This window comes from Chiloscyllium plagiosum, unplaced genomic scaffold, assembly GCF_037043375.1.
Source record: "Chiloscyllium plagiosum isolate Xiang-an unplaced genomic scaffold, Cpla_swu_hap1 HiC_scaffold_26, whole genome shotgun sequence".
NCBI classification, from domain to species: domain Eukaryota; kingdom Metazoa; phylum Chordata; class Chondrichthyes; order Orectolobiformes; family Hemiscylliidae; genus Chiloscyllium; species Chiloscyllium plagiosum.
The window spans coordinates 21,603,796-21,623,823 of NW_028270164.1; the positions used below are offsets into that span (position 1 = coordinate 21,603,796).

At 42.8% G+C, this 20,028-nt stretch overlaps 1 protein-coding gene across 1 annotated transcript in view; it reads left to right on the top strand.

Annotated features, from left to right (window-relative positions):
* The first annotated feature begins 13,676 nt into the window (after positions 1 to 13,676).
* The window catches only part of LOC122562935 (sushi, von Willebrand factor type A, EGF and pentraxin domain-containing protein 1-like), a 161,426-nt gene continuing 155,074 nt past the window's right edge, over positions 13,677 to 20,028 (top strand). The window contains exons 1-2 of the mRNA XM_087973391.1: positions 13,677 to 13,972; positions 18,040 to 18,222. Coding sequence (XP_087829517.1) covers positions 13,909 to 13,972; positions 18,040 to 18,222 — 247 coding nt within the window. The 5' untranslated portion in view covers positions 13,677 to 13,908. The remainder of the gene's footprint in view (positions 13,973 to 18,039; positions 18,223 to 20,028) is intronic.

The following is a 20,028-nucleotide window of genomic DNA, read 5'->3' on the forward strand; positions in this document are numbered from 1 at the left end:
ACATACAGGCATCAGGGGAATCTGGCGCCACTAAAACGTCATCGGTGTAGTGAATTAAGGCACTCCAACATGGCAGAAGGAGGGTTTGCAGGGTACGACGTACTGCAGATGCATATACTGTGGGTCTCTCAGTGAAATCCTGGGGAAACCTTGTTCATGTATATTTGCGGCCGTCGTAAGTGAAAGCGAAAAGGTATTAACTTTCAGTTGATAATTTGAGGGAGAAAAAGGCCGAACAGAGGTCGATAACAGAAAACAGGTAGCCGTAGCAAGGAGGCCAATAAGGATGGCATTGGTGTCCAGCACTACTGGCCAGCAGGGGACAACAATAGCATTGACAGCCCTCAAGTCCTGCACAAACCGCCACTGGTCTGGTCTCCCTGGCTTGGGAATAGGAAAGATGGGGGTATTACAGGGATTAAGGTGGGTAACAGAATACCTTCTTGCAGGAAGGAATCAATAACTGGTTTCATCCCCTCCTTGGCAGCAGGAGACAAGTTATACTGTCGAATAGACGGTAGGGCCACACTGTGCCTTCCAGTGATTATGTGTGGCAGGGCTGAGAGGACCAATCTGGCACGATTGGAGTGCTGGGCTAGGTCCACAATAAGGGTGGCAGCCAATGGAGCAACAAGGTGATATCATAGGAGTGGGACGATGGTTGAGTTTGTAAGGTATAGAGGCATTCAGCCAAAGCAGGGATGCTAAGCAGGCAGAATTCATCTTTACTGAGAGTGGCGACTTTTAGGGAGTTGGGATTTGTGGGATCCAAAGGCTGGATTTCTCAGTAGGCATCAGAGCTGGTGGACCAGGAGACCCAAATTTTTCAGGTGCCACGGGGGTTTAACCTGGACGGAATTGTGTGAGGTAGAGGCGGAATCGTGTCAGAATAGCAGTTCCTGTTCAGCATTGAGCAGGACCTCTGCTGCTACTCCCTCCTTCCCGTCAAAATAGGAGCCGGTCATTGACAACAGGGAGGACATATTGAGGTGTGGGTCTGCAATAGCGGAATAAGATGGGTTTGGCTGTTGAGGTAAGCTGCAGTGCAGTGAATCCTGCACAAGAAACGACTAGTTTGAATGATCCATATAAGAAAGGCCGCAGGCAGAGAAGGGGGGGCTTGGGACAGACACAGAGGTACAGAGGAAAGGAAGGTGTGCACTTGATAGTGAGCAAATGACCAGGAGTAAAGGGTGTGCGTGGGAGAGATGGTGGTGGAATGGTCATGATGGCTTGTAATAGAGGATATTGGGAATGAGGGCGACGAGTTGTTCTGTGTTTTGAGCAATCTTTGAAAAATGACAAGTGTTACTTCCACAAAGCAGTGCTGTCCAGGCATATCCATTCAATATAGAGCCCTTCCCACCCAATGTGATTCAATTTGGTATTTTCCAGAAGTGTGGTAATAAACTGTGTTAAATCAGCAAAGGTCATCTGTTCCCTTAGCAACCATCTTAACAACCCATAAGCATTCATTCTTTGTAAAAGGAAATGGTTCCAGAAGCCTTCCCTTTATTGGACATAACATAGACACAGTAATTAACTGGAAATGTTCTGATGATGATGAAAGGAGAGGTGCTGCAACTGTTACAGATGTTCGCAAATGTCTACACTTCTGGGCTATGAATTGCTTACAGACAGATCATGAGGTCATTGGCACTTCTTTTGTACTCATCACCAGAAGAAGAAGCTTGCAAAAGAGAGAGAAAGACAGAAATTATGAGGAAATTGTGACATGGAGTGAATTCTACAGGAAAAAAAATTAGTACAAATACACATTTATAACATATGTGATAAATATAAAACGCTGGAAATACCAGCAGGTCAGGCAACATCTGTAAGGCTAATCTTCTGGTTAAAATAGCAGCAGATTAAGATATTCCAGCCAGAGCTCCTCAGCTCACCAGTTCCTTTTCCTTTTTCTTTCTTTGTTTTCCCTCTTGCTACAGTTTTTCTTGACCCCACCGCAACTTTTAACTGCTTAAAGTACTGTTCCTGGAGGGATGGAGAATGGAATCCAAGATCAGCCCAGCATTAGGGATGGGTACAGAGCAAACATGGGCCAAGACTCAGAAGTGAGTTGCGGCGGGAAGCAGCAGAAGAATAAGAGTGGGCTGTATCCTGGAAGGGAGAAGCAACTATTGCCTGGAGTGGGGACAGAGTGAGTGCAAGCTGAGCTGAGAGCCAAGTCAGGGCTGAAGCAGGAGCAAAGCGAGTCTAGGGTGGGAGATGAGTCCTGGGCAGATGCCAGTGCGTGGAGGCAGCGAGGCCTCGTGTTCTGAAACCCAGCAGGCACGGACTCAGTAAAAAAGGAACATAACTTGAGTACTTTAAATATACTTTTTATTATCACACTGCACTTTTTAAACTCTGTATTCCCGTGCTAGTCTTTTTTAAACACTATTTTAATTCTGTAACAACATTTAAAGCGTGTGTACCGAGATACTCTGTACCTAAGATGGTACCAAGAGGCAACATTACAAACTTATTACTGCACTCATTCAAGTGCATGTGACAATACAGACTATTTTATTCTGTTCTATCTGTGGAGAAAATATAATTAAGATGTTACAGGTCATTCATCAGAAAATGCATTTTGAATATATATATAAACTGGATTTACTGCATTCCTGGACTCAGCTCACGTATCTAACTAATGGTCGAAATGGAAAATTAAGGAGTGTTCTGTTGGCTTGTATCATGTTTGTTTAGCAATCAATTCAGAATGATCTAACCTGTAGATGCTTGATAATACAGAGAATGAAAACAGGTGAAAACATTAACAATATTTAAGACATAAGATTGAATTTGTTCCTGAGAAATGTATTTATTGATAATTGTAGGATACAAGTTACCTGTTTTCAGTATTATTCAGTTTTTTTTTATTTGTTCTGAGGGATTACATTGTGCCTTCATCATGTACACGTGCTGTTACTAAATAACGTGTACTTGAGTCACAGGAAACTCTTCCTGGATTTCACAAGCATTGGCATTGCACTGCACAATTGTTTTTTTTAATCAACCTATCCCATGGTTAACGTCAGTAAACAATGACATGGCTGCACGTAGGTTGCCTGAATAGACTGGCAATTCTAGGAATTCCGTACTTTGATCAGATAAATATTTCACCAGATTTCTACAAGTGTCTTACAATGTAACACTGTTATTTTGTATTGCCAAAAAAATTCATGTTATCACATTTAATGGAAACTTTTAATGAGACTGTATTCACAAGATGGACTTTTAATGAGACTGTATTCACAAGATGCTTGATGAATGTTGATGACAACAATGATGAGCACTGTAAATTGTGTGCGCTGACCTCCATATATCTCACCTCACATCATCCTGCATCTATTTGTCATCTTTAATTACCTTTTGGAAAGTGGTGGTTAGCCACCTTCTTAAACTGCAGCACTCCATTTGGTAAGGGTACACCCCTACTGCTGTTAGGAAAGTAGTTCCAGAATTTTGTTTCAGCAACAGTAAAGGAATGGAGGTGAAGTTTCACGTCAGGATGGTATGTCATTTAGGGGATACCTACAGACGGAGGGTTTCCCATGAGTTTGCTGCCCTTATTCTTTAAGATGATAAAAGTCTCAGATTTTGAAGGGACTGTTGAAGAACTCTATACCAGTTGCTGCCATGTATCCTGCAAGTGACATGCACTGCTGCCCCTGTCGTCAATATTGGAGGCATGATGGATTGTGTGGGTATCAAGTCGGTTGACTTGTGCTCTATGGTGTTGAGTTATTTTAGTGTTGTTATAGCCACATTCAACCTGGCAAGTGAAGGGTATTACATCACACTCCCGACTTGTTCTTGTAGATCTGAACAGGCTTGGGGTAGTCAGGAACCATGCTACCATTGAATTCTCAGTTTGTGAACAATCTTGTAACCACAGAATTTAATTAGCAAGTCTAATTTAACTTCCAATCAATGTATCTCTTAAGCCGTTGGTAGTTGGGGTGTTTCAGTGATGGCAATTAAATGCATATATTTTAGCTTTGTGTTTGCTGTTTATAAAATTATGCAAACTGGCTCCTCTTCTTTAATTACCCACAGTTTGGATAGTTAATTTAATCTGGATCCCTTCTCTCATGGATACCTTTCTTCCAAATCTAAATGTCCTTATGTTTTAAAAGGAAACAACTTAAACTGATTTTCTTGAGTTAACAAAGAGTGAGCTTTTTATTAATGACTAAATGCAAGAAAAATTAGTAATGCAAACTCACAAGTACACAGGTTAGAAATAGAACATAGAACACAGAACATAGAACATAAAACAGTACAGCACAGTACAGATCCTTTGGCCCTCAATGTTGTGCTGGCCTTCTATCCTACTCTAAGATCAGACCAACCTAAAAACCCTTCATTGTGTGATCTTCCATGTGCCTATCCAAGAGTCATTTAAATATTCCTAATGTATCTGACTCCACCAGCACTGCCAGCAGTGCATTCCATGCACCCACCACTCTCTATGTAAAGAACCTACCTCTGACATCAGCCTAAACCTTCATCCAATTAGCTTAAAATTATGCCCCCTCATGATAGATACTTCCACCATGGGAAAAAGTCTCTGGCTGTCCACTCTATCTATGCCTCTCAACATCTTGTACACCTCAATCAAGACACCTCTCATCCTTCTTAGTTCCAATGAGAAAAGCCCTAGCTCCCTCACCCTTTCTTCGTAAGACTTGCCCTCTAGTCCAGGCAGCATCTTGGTAAATCTCCTCTGCACCCTCTCTAAAGTTTCCACAGCTTTCCTATAATGAGGCAACAAGAACTGAACACAATATTCCAAGTGTGGTCTAACCAGGACTTTATAGAGCTGCAGCATAACCTTAAGGTCTTAAACTCAATTCCCCTGCTCATGAAAGGCAGCACACTATACGCCTTCTTAACAACCCTATCAACTTGGGTGGCAACCTTGAGGGATCTATGCACATGGACCACAAGATCCCTCTGTTACTCCACACTGCCAAGAATCAGGCCTTTAACCCCATATCCTGCATTCAAATTTGATCTTCCAAGGTGAATGACTTCACACTTTTCCAGGTTGAACTCCATATGCCACTTATCAGCCCAGTTCTGCATCCTGTCAATGTCCTGCTGCAACCCCCAACAGTCATTTGCACTACCCACAACTCCACCAATCTTTGTGTCATTGGCAAACTTACTAACCCACCCTTCTACTTCCTCATCAAAGTCATTTATAAAAATCACAAAGAGCAGAGGTCCCAAAACCGATCCCTGTGGAACACCACTGGTCACCGAGCTCCAGGCTGAACACTTCCCATCTACCACCATCCGCTGTCTTCTTTAGGCCAGGTAATTCTGTATCCAGACATACAGGCTTCTTTGTATTCCATGCCTTGTTTCTTTCAAAATGAACCTACCATGGAGAACCTTATTAAACATCTTGCTAAAATCTATGTACACCACATCCACTGCCCTACCTTCTTCAACATGTCTTGTAACATCCTCAAATAATTCAATAAGGTTTGTGAGGCATGACCTGCCCCTCACAAAGCCATACTGATTATCTGTAATCAAATTAAGGTTTTCCAAGTAATCATGAATCCTGTCTCTCAGAATCCTCGCCAATACTTTGCCCACCACTGATGTAAGACTGACTGGTCTGTAATTCCCAGGGTTATCCCTATTCCTTTCCTTGAACAAGGGAATAACATTTGCCACCCTCCAATCATCTCGCAATACTCCAGTGGACAGTAAGGATGCAAGGATCACTGCCAAAGGTGCATCAATCTCTTCCCTCACTTTATGTAACATCCTAGGTTATATCCTATCTAGCCCAGCAGACTTATCTATCCTTATGTTTTTCAAAATGTTCAGCACATCTTCCATCCTAACATCAACCTGTCCTAGCATATCAGTCTGTTTCACACTGTCCTCAGAAATGTCAAGGTCCCTCTCAGTAGTGAATCCTGAAGCAAAGTATTCATTCAGGACCTCCCCTACTTTGTTCCACTCCAGAGGCAAGTTCCCTTCAGATCAGCCATACCTTCACTCTTGTTCACCCTCTTGTTCCTCTCATAAGTGTAGAATGCCTTAGGGTTTTCCTTCATCCTGCCCACTAAAGCTTTTTCATGTCCCCTTCTAGCTCTCCTAAGTCCATTCTTCAGTTCCTTCCTAGCTACCTTGTAACCCTCCAAAGCCCTGTCTGATCCTTGTCTTCTCAATCTTAAGTAAGCTTTTTTCTTTCAATTGACTAGATGCTCCACATCCCTTGTTACCCAAGGTTCTTTCAATCTAAAATCCCTCCCTTGCTTCAGTGGGACAAATGTGTCCAGCACTATATGCAAGTGCTTCCCAAACAACCGCCACATTTCTGTAGTGCATTTCCCTGAGACCATCAGGACCCATTTTGGGTGCCCCAGTTCCTGCCAGGAGCATTGTAATTCCCCCTCCCACAATTAAAAATGTTTCCATACCGTCTGCTCCTATCCCTCTCCATGACGATAGTAAGTGTCAGGAAGTTGTGATCACTATGATGGAAATGCTCTCCTCCCAAGAGATCTGACACCAGGCAAGATTTGTTGCCAAGCACGAAATCCAGTATGGTTGTGCACACACTCCTACCCCCCCACCCCCAGTCGGCCTATCTACATATTCCGTCAGGAACCCTTTCTAAACACACCTGACAAGAACTGCTCCATCCAAACTATTTGAACTAATTAGGTTCCAGTCAATATTAGTGAAGTTAAAGTCACCCATGACAATGAACCTGTTACTTCTGCACCTTTCCAAAATTTGCCTCTCAATCTGCCCCTCTGTGTCTCTGTTGCTATTGGGGGGCCTATAGAAAACTCCCAATAAAGTGTCTGCTCCTTTCCTGTTTCTGACTTCCACCCAAACTGACTCTATAACCAAACCCTACTCGATGACTGATGACCTCCATTTCTGCAGCTATGATACTATCCCTGATTAGCAATGCCTCTTTTACTCCGCCCCCCACCACCACCCCCCGCTCCTCCCCTCCCCACCCCAAGAAATTCCTTTTGAAACATCTAAACTCTGGAACATCCAACAACCATTCCTGTTCCTGTGATATCCAAGTCTCTGTAATGGCCACAACATCATAGCTTCAAGTCCTGATCCATGCTCTGAGTTTGTCACCCTTATTCCTGATACTTGTTGCATTAAAATATTAAAACATTTTGACCCATCACTCTGAATACACCTTTGCCTTATCGAGTACCTATCACTCTTCAGAGACTCTCTGCATACTGTATCTGGTTGTTCACTACCAACTCCATCATCTGATCCATAGCTCAGGTTCTCAACCCCCCCACCAATCTAGTTTAAACCCTCTTGAAGAGCTCCAGCAAACCTCCTGCCCAAGATATTGGTGCCCCTCCAGTTCAGGTGCAACCCGTCCTTTTTGCACTGACCCCACCTTCCCCAGAAGGCATCCCAATGATCTACATATTTGAAGCCCTCCCTCCAACACCAGCCCTGCAGCCACATGTTCATCTGCACTCGCTGTCTATTCCTAGCCTCATTAGCATGTAGCACCAACAGCAATCCTGAGTTTACACTGTTCGTCCTGCCTTCTAGCTTCCAACCTAACTCACTATATTCCCTTTTCAGGTCCTCTTCCCTTTCCACACCTATGTCAATGGTACCAATGTGTACCACAACTTCTGGCTGCCCTCCCTCTCCCTTAAGAATCCTGTAGATTCAATCCGAGACATCCCTGACCCTGGCACCTGGGAAGCAACATACCATCCGGAAGTCTCGCTCGCGACCACAGAATCTGCTCTCTGTTCCTTTCCTGATTGAATCTCCTATCACTGTTGCTCTCCTATTCTCTTCCCTTCCCTTTTGAACCACTGAGAAACCTGGCCACTGTGGCTTTCCCCTGGTAGGTGCCCCCACCTCCCAACAGTATCCAAAATGGTATACTTATTATTGGGGGTCACAGCCACAGAAGGTCCCTGCACAATCTGTCTATTCCCTTTTCCTCTCCTGAAGGTTACCCAGCTACCTTTATCATGTACCTTTGGTGTGACTATCTCCATATAACCCTTCTCTATCACCCTTCACCCTTACCTCCCACATCCTGCAAGAGGAGAATGCAACTGCCCTAGCCTCCATCACCGCTGCTCTAACTTGCCAAGAGAGATTGAATAAATGAGGAAAAAAAACCCAAAAAAAAGTCCTACCTTACCAACCCTCTACACAGTCTTTTCTTTTGGTTAGAGGAGGAGGACTGGTGACTGACACTACTCATGTGGTGTCTGGGGTTTAGCCACAGCCCATATATATCAGTTCACATGCCCACCAATCCCCATGTCCACTTCCCCTCCTGTTGAGCCTTCACTCCGCCTATTCACGATGTAAGTATTTAAGAGGAAAATTTACCTTCCTGGCAGCCTCCCAGTCCTCACTCTCACCGCACCTGCTGCTTCAAATGGAGGCCAATAAGATTTGAGTAAAAGAGATAATTTTAACAAAATACACAATCAATCTGAATTATTCATGAAAAATAGATAGCTGAGTATTGTGGTCATTGCAGTGGAGGCTACAGATAATGTTGACATTGGTAGTTGAACAGTCGAGTTCAAGATTCTTAATGTTGCAATTTGGTTGAGATTCTGTTTCATATTTCCTTGAAAGTGGAGTTGCAGATAGACAGGATAATGACGAAGGTGTTTGGTATGTTTGCCTTTATTGGTTATAGGATTTGGGGGGTCATGTTGCAACTGTACAGGACACCAGTTACATTACTTCTGGAATACTTTGTTTGAATTCTGGTCTCACTGCTCTAGGAAGGATGTTGTGAAACTTTAGATTTAGATTACTTACAGATTACTTACAGTGTGGAAACAGGCCCTTCGGCCCAACAAGTCCACACCGCCCCGTCGAAGCGCAGCCCACCCATACCCCTACATTTACCTCTTACCAACACTACGGGCAATTTAGCATGGCCAATTCACCTGACCCTGCACATCTTTGGACTGTGGGAGGAAACCGGAGCACCCGGAGGAAACCCACGCAGACACGGGGAGAACGTGCAAACTCCACACAGTCAGTCGCCTGAGGCGGGAATTGAACCCGGGTCTCTGGAGCTGTGAGGCAGCAGTGCTAACCACTGTGCCACCGTGCCACCATAATTGCCACCAAACTTGAAAGAGTTCAGAAAAGATTAAAAGGGTTGGAGGTTTTGAGCTGTGGGGAGAGGCTGAACAGGCTAGGGCTGTTTCCCTAGAATGTCAATTGCTAAGGGTGACCTTATAGAGATTTATAAAATCATGAAGGACATAGAAAGAGTGAATAGCCAAGGTCTTTTCCCTGGTGTGGGGAGTCCAAAATTAGAGGGCATAGGTTTAAGTTGAGAGGGGAAAGATTGAATGGAGACCTAAGGGCAACATTTTCACACAGAGGGTGGTGTGTATATGGAATGAGCTGCCAGAAGAAGTGATGGAGGCTGGTATAATTACAACATTTGAAAGGCATCTGGATGGGTATATGAATAGGAAGGGTTTATGGGCCAAATGCTGGCAAATGAGATTAAATTGATTTAAAATTTGGTCCGCATGGTCAAGCTGGACCGAAGGGTCTGTTTTCATGCTATCCAGCTCTATGACTTTATGACTCTAAGTGTATCCCGTGACATTCTGGGAAGCCAGGGAAGAAATTGTAGCACCCCTACCAGAGATATTTGTATCTAGAACGAGGTGCTGGAAGACTGCAGTGTGACTAATGTTGTGCCATTATTTAAGAAAGGCTGCAAGGAAAAGCTAGGGAACTACATACCAAGAAGCTTAACGTGGGAAAGTTGCTGGAGGGTACTCTGAAAGACAGGATCTAAATGCCTTCAGAAAGGTCAGGACTGATTGGAGATAGTAAGCGTGGCCTTGTGGGAAATAGCGTCTCACAAATTTGATTGAGTTTTTAAAGAGGTGACCAAGGAGATAGGTGAAGGCAAAGCAGTTGACAAGGTCTTGCACAGTAGACTGGTTAGTAAAGTTAGATTACTTGGGATCCAGGGATAGCTAGCCATTTGGATCCAAAACTGGCTTGACAATAGGAGACTGGAAGCCTGTGTCCAGTGGTGCGTTGCAAGGATCAATGCTGAGTCCACTCTTGTTCCTTATTTATGTGAACAATTTGGATGAGAATATAGAAGACATGGTCAGTAAGATTCCAGATCCTACAAAAAATTGATGGTATAGTGGACAGTGAGGGAGATTGTCTAATGGTAGGATGGGATCTTGATGAACTGAGGCAGTGGGGTGAGGAATAGCAGTTGGAGTTTACTTCAGAGAAATGCGAGTTGTTGCATTTTAGTAAGACAAACCAGGACAGGATTTACACAGTCAACATTTAGGCTTTGCAGAATGTTGTGAAACAGAGAGACCTAGTGGTGCAGGTATATAATTCCTTGAAGGTAGCATAATTGGTGGACAGCGTGGTGAGGAAAGCATTTGGTATGCTTGAACATATGGAACATAGAACATTGCAGCACAGTACAGGCCCTTTGGCTTACAATGTTGTGCTGAGCATTTATCTTAATCTAAGACAAATCTAACGCCTCAATTTACTGTCATCCATGCGTTTGTCCAGCTGTCGCTTAAATGTCCCTAATGTCTCTGACTCTACTATCACCACTGGCAGTGCATTACACGCACCCACCACACTCTGCGTAAAGAACCTATCTCTGACATCGCCCCTGTACCTTCTTCTAATCACATTAAAATTATGACCCCTCGTGACTGCCATTTCTGCCTTGGGGAAAAGTATCTGGCTATCTACTCTTTGTTACCTTAAGACCATAAGACCATAAGACATAGGAGTGGAAGTAAGGCCATTCGGCCCATCGAGTCCACTCCGCCATTCAATCATGGCTGATGCGCATTTCAGCTCCACTTACCAGCGTTCTCCCCGTAGCCCTTAATTCCTCTAGACAACAAGAATCTATCAATCTCGGCCTTGAAGACATTTAGCGTCCCGACTTCCACTGCACTCCGTGGCAATGAATTCCACAGGCCCACTACTCTCTGGCTGAAGAAATGTCTCCGCATTTCTGTTCTGAAATGACCCCCTCTAATTCTAAGGCTGTGTCCACGGGTCCTAGTCTCCTCATTTAACTGAAACAATTTCCTAGCATCCACCTTTTCCAAGCCATGTATTATTTTGTATGTCTCTATTAAGTCTCCCCTTAATCTTCTAAACTCCAACGAATACAATCCCAGTATCCTCAGCCGTTCCTCATATGTTAGACCTGTCATTCCAGGGATCATCCGTGTGAATCTCCGCTGGACACGTTCCAGTGCCAGTATGTCCTTCCTGAGGTGTGGGGACCAAAACTGGACACAGTACTCCAAATGGGGCCTAACCAGAGCTTTATAAAGTCTTAGTAGTACATCTCTGCTTTTATATTCCAACCCTCTTGAGATAAGAGACAACATTGCATTCGCTTTCTTAATCATGGACTCAACCTGCATGTTTACCTTTAGAGAATCCTCGACTAGCACTCCCAGATCCCTTTGTGCTTTGGCTTTATTAATTTTCTCACCATTTAGAAAGTAGTCTATGCTTTTATTCTTTTTGCCAAAGTGCACCTCTATTAAATTACCTCTCTTCCTTCTTCTCTTCCTAGCTCACTCAACCTCTCTTCATAAGATAACACTGCCTCCAATCCAGGCAGCATCCTGGTAAATCTCCTCTGCATCTTCTCTAAAGCACCTACATCATTCCTATAATGAGATGAACAGAACTGGACTGAATATAGCAAGTGTGGTCGAACCAAGGTTTTATAGAGCTACAGCAAAACTTTGCGGCTCTTAAACTCAATCCCCCTGTTAATGAAAGCCAAAATACCATATTCTTTCTTAACAACCCTATCATGGACACCAAGATCCGTCTGTTCCTCCACATTGCCAAGAATCCTGTCCTTAACCCTGTATTCAGCATTCAAATTCAACTTTCCAAAATGAATCATTTCCCTTTTATCCAGGTTAAGCTCCATCTGACACTTCTCACCCCAGCTCTGCATGCTGTCAATGTCTTGTTGTAGCCTGCAAAAGCCCTCGACACTATCTGCAACACCACCGTTCCACTTCTTCATCCAAGTCATTTGTAAAAACTACTAAAATCAGAGGCCCGGGAACAGATCCCTGTGGGGCACAACTGGTCACCAACCTCCAGGTGGAACACTTTCCATCTACTACACTCACTGTCATCTTTCGGCCAGCCAATTCTGTATCCAGACAGCCAAATTTCCCTGTATCCCATACCTCCTAACTTGACTTCAGTCAGAGCATTGAGAAGTGAGGACTGCAGATGCTGGAGATCAGAGTCAAAAAGTGTGGCACTGAAAAAGCATAGCAGGTCAGAAAACATCCGAGGAGCAGGAGAGTTGATGGTTCGGGCATTAGCCCTTCATCAGGAATGAAGGGCTTATGCCTGAAACATTAACTCTCCTGCTCCTCAGATGCTGTCTGACCTGCTGTGCTTTTCCACTGCTACAATTTTTGAGTCAGAGCATTGAGTACAGTTGTTGGGATGTCACGTTACAGCTTTACATTGGTAAGGCCACATTTAAAAAACTGTGTACAGTTCTGGACACCATGCTATAAGATGGATGTTATTAAACTGAAAAGGGTACAAAAAATTTACAAGGATATTGCTAGGGGTGGAGGGTTTGAGCTATGTGGAGATACTGGTTAGGCTGGAACTATTTTCCCTGGAATTTCAGAGGCTGTGGGGGTGACCATTTAGAGGTTTATTAAATCATGAGGGTCATGGATAGGGTGAATAGACACGGTCTTTTCCCCAGAGCAGGGCAGTCCAAAACTAGAGGGCAGAGATTTAAGGTGAGGAGAAAAAGATTTAAAAGGGACCTGAGGCACAACTTTTTCACACAGAGGGTGGTGCTTGAATAGAACAAGTTGCCAGAGGAATTGGTAGAGGTAAATACAATTACAATATTTAAAAGACATTTGGACAGGTACATGGATAGGAAAGGTTTAGAGGGATATGGGCCAAATGCTGGCAAATGGGACTAGTTCAGATTAGGAAACCTGGTTGGCATGGATGAGTTGTCCATGCTGTATGACTCTTAAATAGATTTTGACTAGGCTCATACTGAAACGCTAATCTCTATTCCAAAATTACGTTTTCAGTTCAGTGACTCACTATCACACCCAATGGGAATGACAGTGTCACTCTTTGTGGTTTGTTTCCATTCATATCACAAACTTTTCCCTTGGGGAACACTGTAGGTGATAGAAGTGAAATGATATTCCAATAAGAACCAGTTGTATGACACTTTGGTCTTTAAGTGTTCTGTGATCCTGCCCCACTAGCGACCTGACGAAGGAAAGTGCTCCGAAAGCTTCTACTTGAAAATAAACCTGTTGGACGATAACCTGGTGTTGTGTGATTTTTAACTTCGTTCACCCCAGTCCAACACCGGCACCTCCGCATCAAATTAGAGCCACTTGTGGTATTTAGTTAATACTTTCATTTATATCTTGCCTTTCAGAATCAAACAAAAATATCACAATGGTGTAATGTTCAAAGTAAGTACCTGGAGAAAAGCCAATTGACTGATCAAAAGATTGCTCATAAGGATTGCGTTTCCGTCGCTGGCTGTAGGTGTGTGGAGGGTGGGGACTACGAGAAGCGGTCTGAATCATACAGCAGGATGAATGACTTTTGACCCAAACGTCGATTTTACTGCTCCTCGGATACTACTTAAACTGCTGTGCTTTTCCAGCACCTGCAGTCATTGTTTTTACCTGAATCATAGAGCGGTCAGCAGAAACATTCGTTGTGCATTTACGGGAGAGCAGCACCGCTTCACAAGAGGAATATAATTGTGAAAGCTTAAAGTTTCCAGTGTCGCTGGGAGAAAGGTTTTCTTGAATATTAACAATGGAAAAAGTTTCGGAGAGGCTGCTCTTCGCTCTCATGGCGGTCTGGGTGGCTCGCGTGACCGGTAAGCAGCGCCCCGGATCCTCTTTCACGCTCCTGGCCTGTGCTGAGAATTAGCGGGAGGGCGCATCTACAGCACCGGCTCAGGGTCTTCTTGCTCGGGATTGGTTCGGAGAGACCAGGTCTGTACTGTGTTCACAGCTTGGGGGTTTAGGATTAATCTCCAGCGAGAGGCGGATGGGGTGTCTGCACTATGTTTGGAGTGTGGGAATTGGAATGAATGTTAAGGGGAGAGAACAGGTCCGCGCGAAATGAACATGATATCATCATCTCTACGTTTGGTTCCGTCAGTTATGGATTCCGGATCTGTTTTGTCGAAAGGTTCAAAATCCGAAGATAGCATTCGATGGGAAAGATTTATTTCTGACCATATGCAGGTTTCATTTCACGCGAATTATTTCTGACCAAAAACATGATGTTTTAAGGGATGGAGCCTTGCTTTGATGTAAATTCAGTTTTTAACGCCCGATTTAGTAAAGTGAAAACGTTGTTTTATTGACACTAAACTTTGCAAGTAAGTATATTCAAAGTACATTACTCTGAGCTCTCTTATGTTGCTGTCCACATCTAATGAAAGAACATCATGGAAACGTACATTAACGTTTCTGATTAGATTACTTACAATGTGGAAACAGGCCCTTCGGCCCAACAAGTCCACACCGACCCTCCGAAGAGCAACCCACCCAGACCTACAATTACCTCTTCACTTAACTGCGGGCAATTTAGCATAGCCAATTCACCTAACCTGCACACTTTTGGACTGTGGGAGGACACCTGGTCACAGATGCTACTTAATCTGCTTATTCATTTTTTTAATGACTAACTTTTTTTTCAAAGTTAAAAATTACACAACACCAGGTTATAGTACAACAGGTTTATTTGGAAAGAGCAGCGTTTTGAAAGCTAGTGCTTCCAAATAAACATGTTGGACTATAACTTTGTGATGTGTGATTTTTAACTTTGCACACCCCAGTCCAACACCAGTATCTCTAAATCATCACATTTTTCACTTTTCGATTCAAGTAAATCGATAATTATCGCTGGCGTTTTTAAAACATTTCCCCATGTACTGTTTACTACTTTGTGAGTCAATATCCATATATACTGGGAACTTTGTGTACACCTTTTTCTCATTTTAACACCTGAGGCTGATAGCCTGACTTGTGTTAGGTTGTGGAGGATCCTTGTCTTTTTTATATAAAGAACAACTGAGCTTCAGAGATTTATTTCAAATGGAATATTGTTGATATTAAAGATCCCTTTTAAAATTTTAGATTGCTTGGAAAAAAATGTCAGCAAGTCTGCAGAAACTATGGAGAGTTTAAAATTTTGAGTCTAATATGACTTGGAACACCTATTTGCCTTTGCTCAAAGGACACTGGTGATTATCGCAGTCATGTAGATTAAATTGCATGATATGAAACTCTGGCATGACAATGCATTTCAGATCAGTGCCAGAATTTGGGGAAAAATCACCTCGCCCATCTTATTTTGTTACCTTTTTTAAACCTGATTTTCTCAATGTTAACCTGTTGCTGCCTCGTTTTCTCCCTGATCTCACATCAACTGGTACTTTCAGGCTTCCCATAGAAACCTTTTTAAAAACACTGCTGACTGGGCCACTTCTAAGCCCCATCCATTTTCCACCATCTCCAACTGGCCAAAAAAAAGCCACAATAACTTTGTAATTTAGTTTTGTTTTTTAAAATAAATAGTAATTTTACTAATGTTGGCCATGGCTTGTGGGTTTTTAAAACTCTTGTTCCATATTTGTCCTTGCCACCACTCCAGAAGAACAGCTCATTTAGTGTCCTTTTCCTAGTGCCTACTAAATGGATGAATAAGCTTTCAGGCAATTGTTAAGTGACTTATTATTTCTGCCATGGAAAGTTAAAATGACCCCTCTGATTTGTGGGCGGCATGGTGGTTAGCACTTCTGCCTCAGCGCCAGAGACCCAGTTTCAATTCCTGACTCAGGCGACTGACTGTGTGGAGTTTGCACATTCTCCCCCTGTCTGCATGGGTTTCCCCCGGGTGCTCCGGTTTCCTCCCACAGTCCAGAGATGTGCACGTCAGGTGAATTGGCCATGCTAAATTGCCCGTAGTGTTAGGTAAAGGGGTAAATGTAGGGGAATGGGTGGGTTACGCTTCGGCGGGTCAGTGTGGATTTGTTGGGCCGAAGGGCCTGTTTCCACACTAAGTAATCTGATCTAATCTAATTTGTATTCCTTCCAGCTGTATCTTTTTATTTTCTCATGGGATTTGGGAATAGTTGGCTGGGCAACAATTATTGGCTGTACCTAGTTACTCTTGAAGGTGGTAATATTAAAGAGTAACAGAAACCAATCAAACCTTGAACTGTGAAATAGGTTTAACTTTTACAATGAAAAATGTTGTGCTGGAAAAACACAGCAGGCTAGGCTGCATCCAAGGAGTAGGAGAATTGACGATTTGGGCATAAGCCCTTCTTCAGGAGTCTTATGCCCGAAATGTCGATTCTCCTGCTCCTTGGATGCTGCCTGGCCTGCTGTGTTTTTCCAGCACAACATTTTTCAACTCTGGTACTCCAGCATCTGCAGTCCTCACTTTCTCCTAGTTAACTTTTATATTTGTTTGAATGTTAATAGCATCCTTAATCATTCATTAAATTTTATTTACAATAAACCTGATATCATACAAAGCTTTGCATCCTAAATCTGCACCAAGTACTGTTCTTTCATGTTCTGTGTTGGTCTTCTGGCCAAATAAAAATCGGACATTGTCCATGTTTTGCTGCATTTGCAAAGACTGCCTCAATATCTGAGGAGTAACAAATGCTGCTGAACAATCTCCCTTCTGAGCTTATGAAGCAAAGGTCAACTATGAAACAGATCATGATAATTGGTCTAGGATCCTAGCCTGAGAAATTTGGGCTCTTGTGGTGCAGTGGTAGTATCCCTGCCTCTGAGTTGGGGTTCAAGTCTCACCTGCTCCAGAGATGTCTTATAACATCCTTGAACATTTTTATTTTAAGAAACATTCCCTGGGGAGTTTCTACCATAATGACGTGGAAAGAAAATGATAGGGCTCCAACACTAAGATTCCAACCAGTGGAGAGTTTCCTCTGTAGGTTTTCTAGGGCTCCTTGAAGCGGTGCTCAGTCAAATGTGGACTGGTGTCCAGAGTAGTCATCGTCAACTCTGTCCATGTTTGAACCAAGGCTGTTATGAGGTGAGAAACTGCTCTGGTGGAACCCAAATTTAGCATCACTGCTGGTAACCCACAATGTGAAAGAGTTTCAGAATTTTGATTCCAGACTATAAAGGGACTATTTTTCCAAGTTAGGATGATATACAGCTTGGAAAGGAGCTTGCAGTTGATGCCCTTCCCATTGAACATTATGTTCTCATTTCCTCAAGATGGTAGAGGTGTTTTTGTTTTGTAAGATACTGTCAAAGGAGCATTAGTGCTTTGTAGCAGCGTGTCTTGTGGATATTATACACTACAGCTGGTGGAGAGAATGGATGCTGAAGGTGTGATCCCAATCAGGTGAGTTTCTTTGTCTTGGATGATGTCAAACTTCCCGAGTGATGTTGGAACTACATTCATCCCGGCAAGTGGAAAGTATTCATCACACTCCTGATTTATGCATTGCACATAATGGACATATTTTGGAGTGTCAGGAGGTGAGGAACTGGCCACAGAATGTCAATGTTCTTACCTATGCTTATAGCCATTGTAATTCTTGGTCAATTATTGTATTGCTTAACTTGGTTGTGTCCTTCAACTGTTTGTTGGTTTTTATTGGTCATATAAAGTATCTTGGTATATGTGTTAAATCATGCTAAATAAATAGAAGATCTTCTAAAGAGAATAGTCAGTTTTTTGTCTCCTAATCAAGGGAACATGGTTAAAATGTCAATTTCAATGAACTTGAATTTGGTGAGAAAATTTAAATTCGTAGTTTAAAATATTGAAAAATTCCAGCACTCAACATTTCAGATTTTTAGGGAGATGGTTTATATTGAGTATTATTACTGTTTTTTTAAAACAGAAAGGAGACTTGTTGAACTTTTTTTTGTTTGTTAATAGGTGAGTGTGGAAAACCTCCGATTTTAGAAAATGGCTCACCAGAAAATCCTCAGACTACCTCTCCTGTGGGTACAAGACTTGCTTATACGTGTTTCCCAGGATATATGTTTCAAGAAGGAGGTTCAAGACATATAACCTGCAGGGAAAATTCAACTTGGTCACCTCTAAGAGCTGTTTGTGAACGTAAGTAATGAGCAATCTTTCCCCCCTCCACATTCTCCTTCCCCATTTAATTTCTCCACCTTACTGGCCCATTTATGTTTTCAAAGGAAATTAAGTGAGTTAAATCCTAGATCCAAATGACTGCTTTTGTAGATGAGTCTTGGGATGTTAACTGCCTCAAATATGGCTTGAAAAATAGTTTAATTCTGATAATCTTCTCACCTGACAGAGTCCTCTCGCAGCTAGGTTCACTTAATATTGATTTAGCAATGGGAACAGTTGTGTTCTATACCTTATGTTATGGACTAAGCCAGACCATTCAAAACATTCTTAAGCAGGCAGCCCCAGACCATAACTTTGCAATTGGTTTCAGTAAGTGTACAGTGAAAGTTACATTGAGTAAGATAGCTAGGTTGACTACTGGTTTTTAAAGCAGACAAATATTTATTCATAAAATTACACAGTGAAACACAAAAAACAGTGTAGAGAACCCCTACAGAGCTTAGCCTATCCAAGTAGACTTAATTATGCTGTTACGAATATACATAACAGTCCCAATAAGCAAACTCCTTTAAAAGCCACTAAACATGAAACATCTCCTTACAAGTTGAAGTTGAAGGGAAGGAAAGAAAGTTTCCACACCGCTCCCTGTTGAACTTCTTGCCAGGTCAGACTCCACTGAAACTGCTTAGTTCAGCTAGAGAGCTGACCACTCCCTCTCCTTTATACAGGTCACATCTAAAACATGACCACTTTGGCCTGAAGTGTCATCCATATTGGACCTGGTCCTGGGGAATGGGCCAGGCCAGGTGGTAGATGTTGCGGTGGGGGATTTCTTTGGGAACAGTGGCCACAATTCTGTAAGTTTTAGAATACTCATAGATAAAGAAGAGCGTGGTCCTAAGAGAAGAGTACTAAACTGGGCCAAGGCCAATTATATCAAAATTAGGCAGGAGCTCGGAAATGTGGATTGGACACAGCTATTTGAAGGGAAGTCCACATTTGGGATGTGGGAGGCTTTCAAAGATAATGCAGGATAGGCATCTCCCGTTGAAGGCAAATGATAGGAAGGGCAAGATTCGTCAACTGTGGATGACAGGAGAAATTGTACAACTAGCCAAGAGGAAAAGGGAATCATACATAATGTCGAGGCAGCTAAGAACAGAACAGGCCCTGGAAGAATATCGGAAGAGTAGGACAAGCCTTAAACAAGGAATCAAGTGGGCTAAAAGGGATCATGAAATAGCCTTAGTGAGCAGAATTAAAAAGAATCCCAAAGCACTTTATTCTTGTATAAGAAGCAAGTGGGTAACTAGAGAAAGGATTGGTCCACTAAAGGATAACGAAAGAAGGCTGTGTGTCGAACCTGAGAGAATGGGTGAGATTCTGAATGATTACTTTGCATCAGTGTTCACTGAGGAGAGGAACATAATGAATCTTGAGATTAGAGATAGAAGTTTGATTAGTATGGATCATGTTGGCATAAGTAGGGAAGATGTGTTGGGTAGGCTCGAGGTTATTAAGGTGGATAAATTCCCAGGACCGGATGGGATCTATCCCAGGTTGCTGAGGGAGGCGAGAGAGGAAATAGCTGGGGCCCTGACACACATCTTTGTGGTATGCTTAAATACAGATGAGATGCCAGAAGATTGGAGGATTGCTCATGTTGTCCCCCTGTACAAGAAGGGTAGTAGGGATATTCTGGGTAACTACAAACCAGTGAGCCTGATATCAGTGGTGGGAAAGTTGCTGGGGAAGGTATTGAGGGATAGGATCTATCCATATTTAGATTAGAATGGGCTTATCATTGATAGGCAACATGGTTTT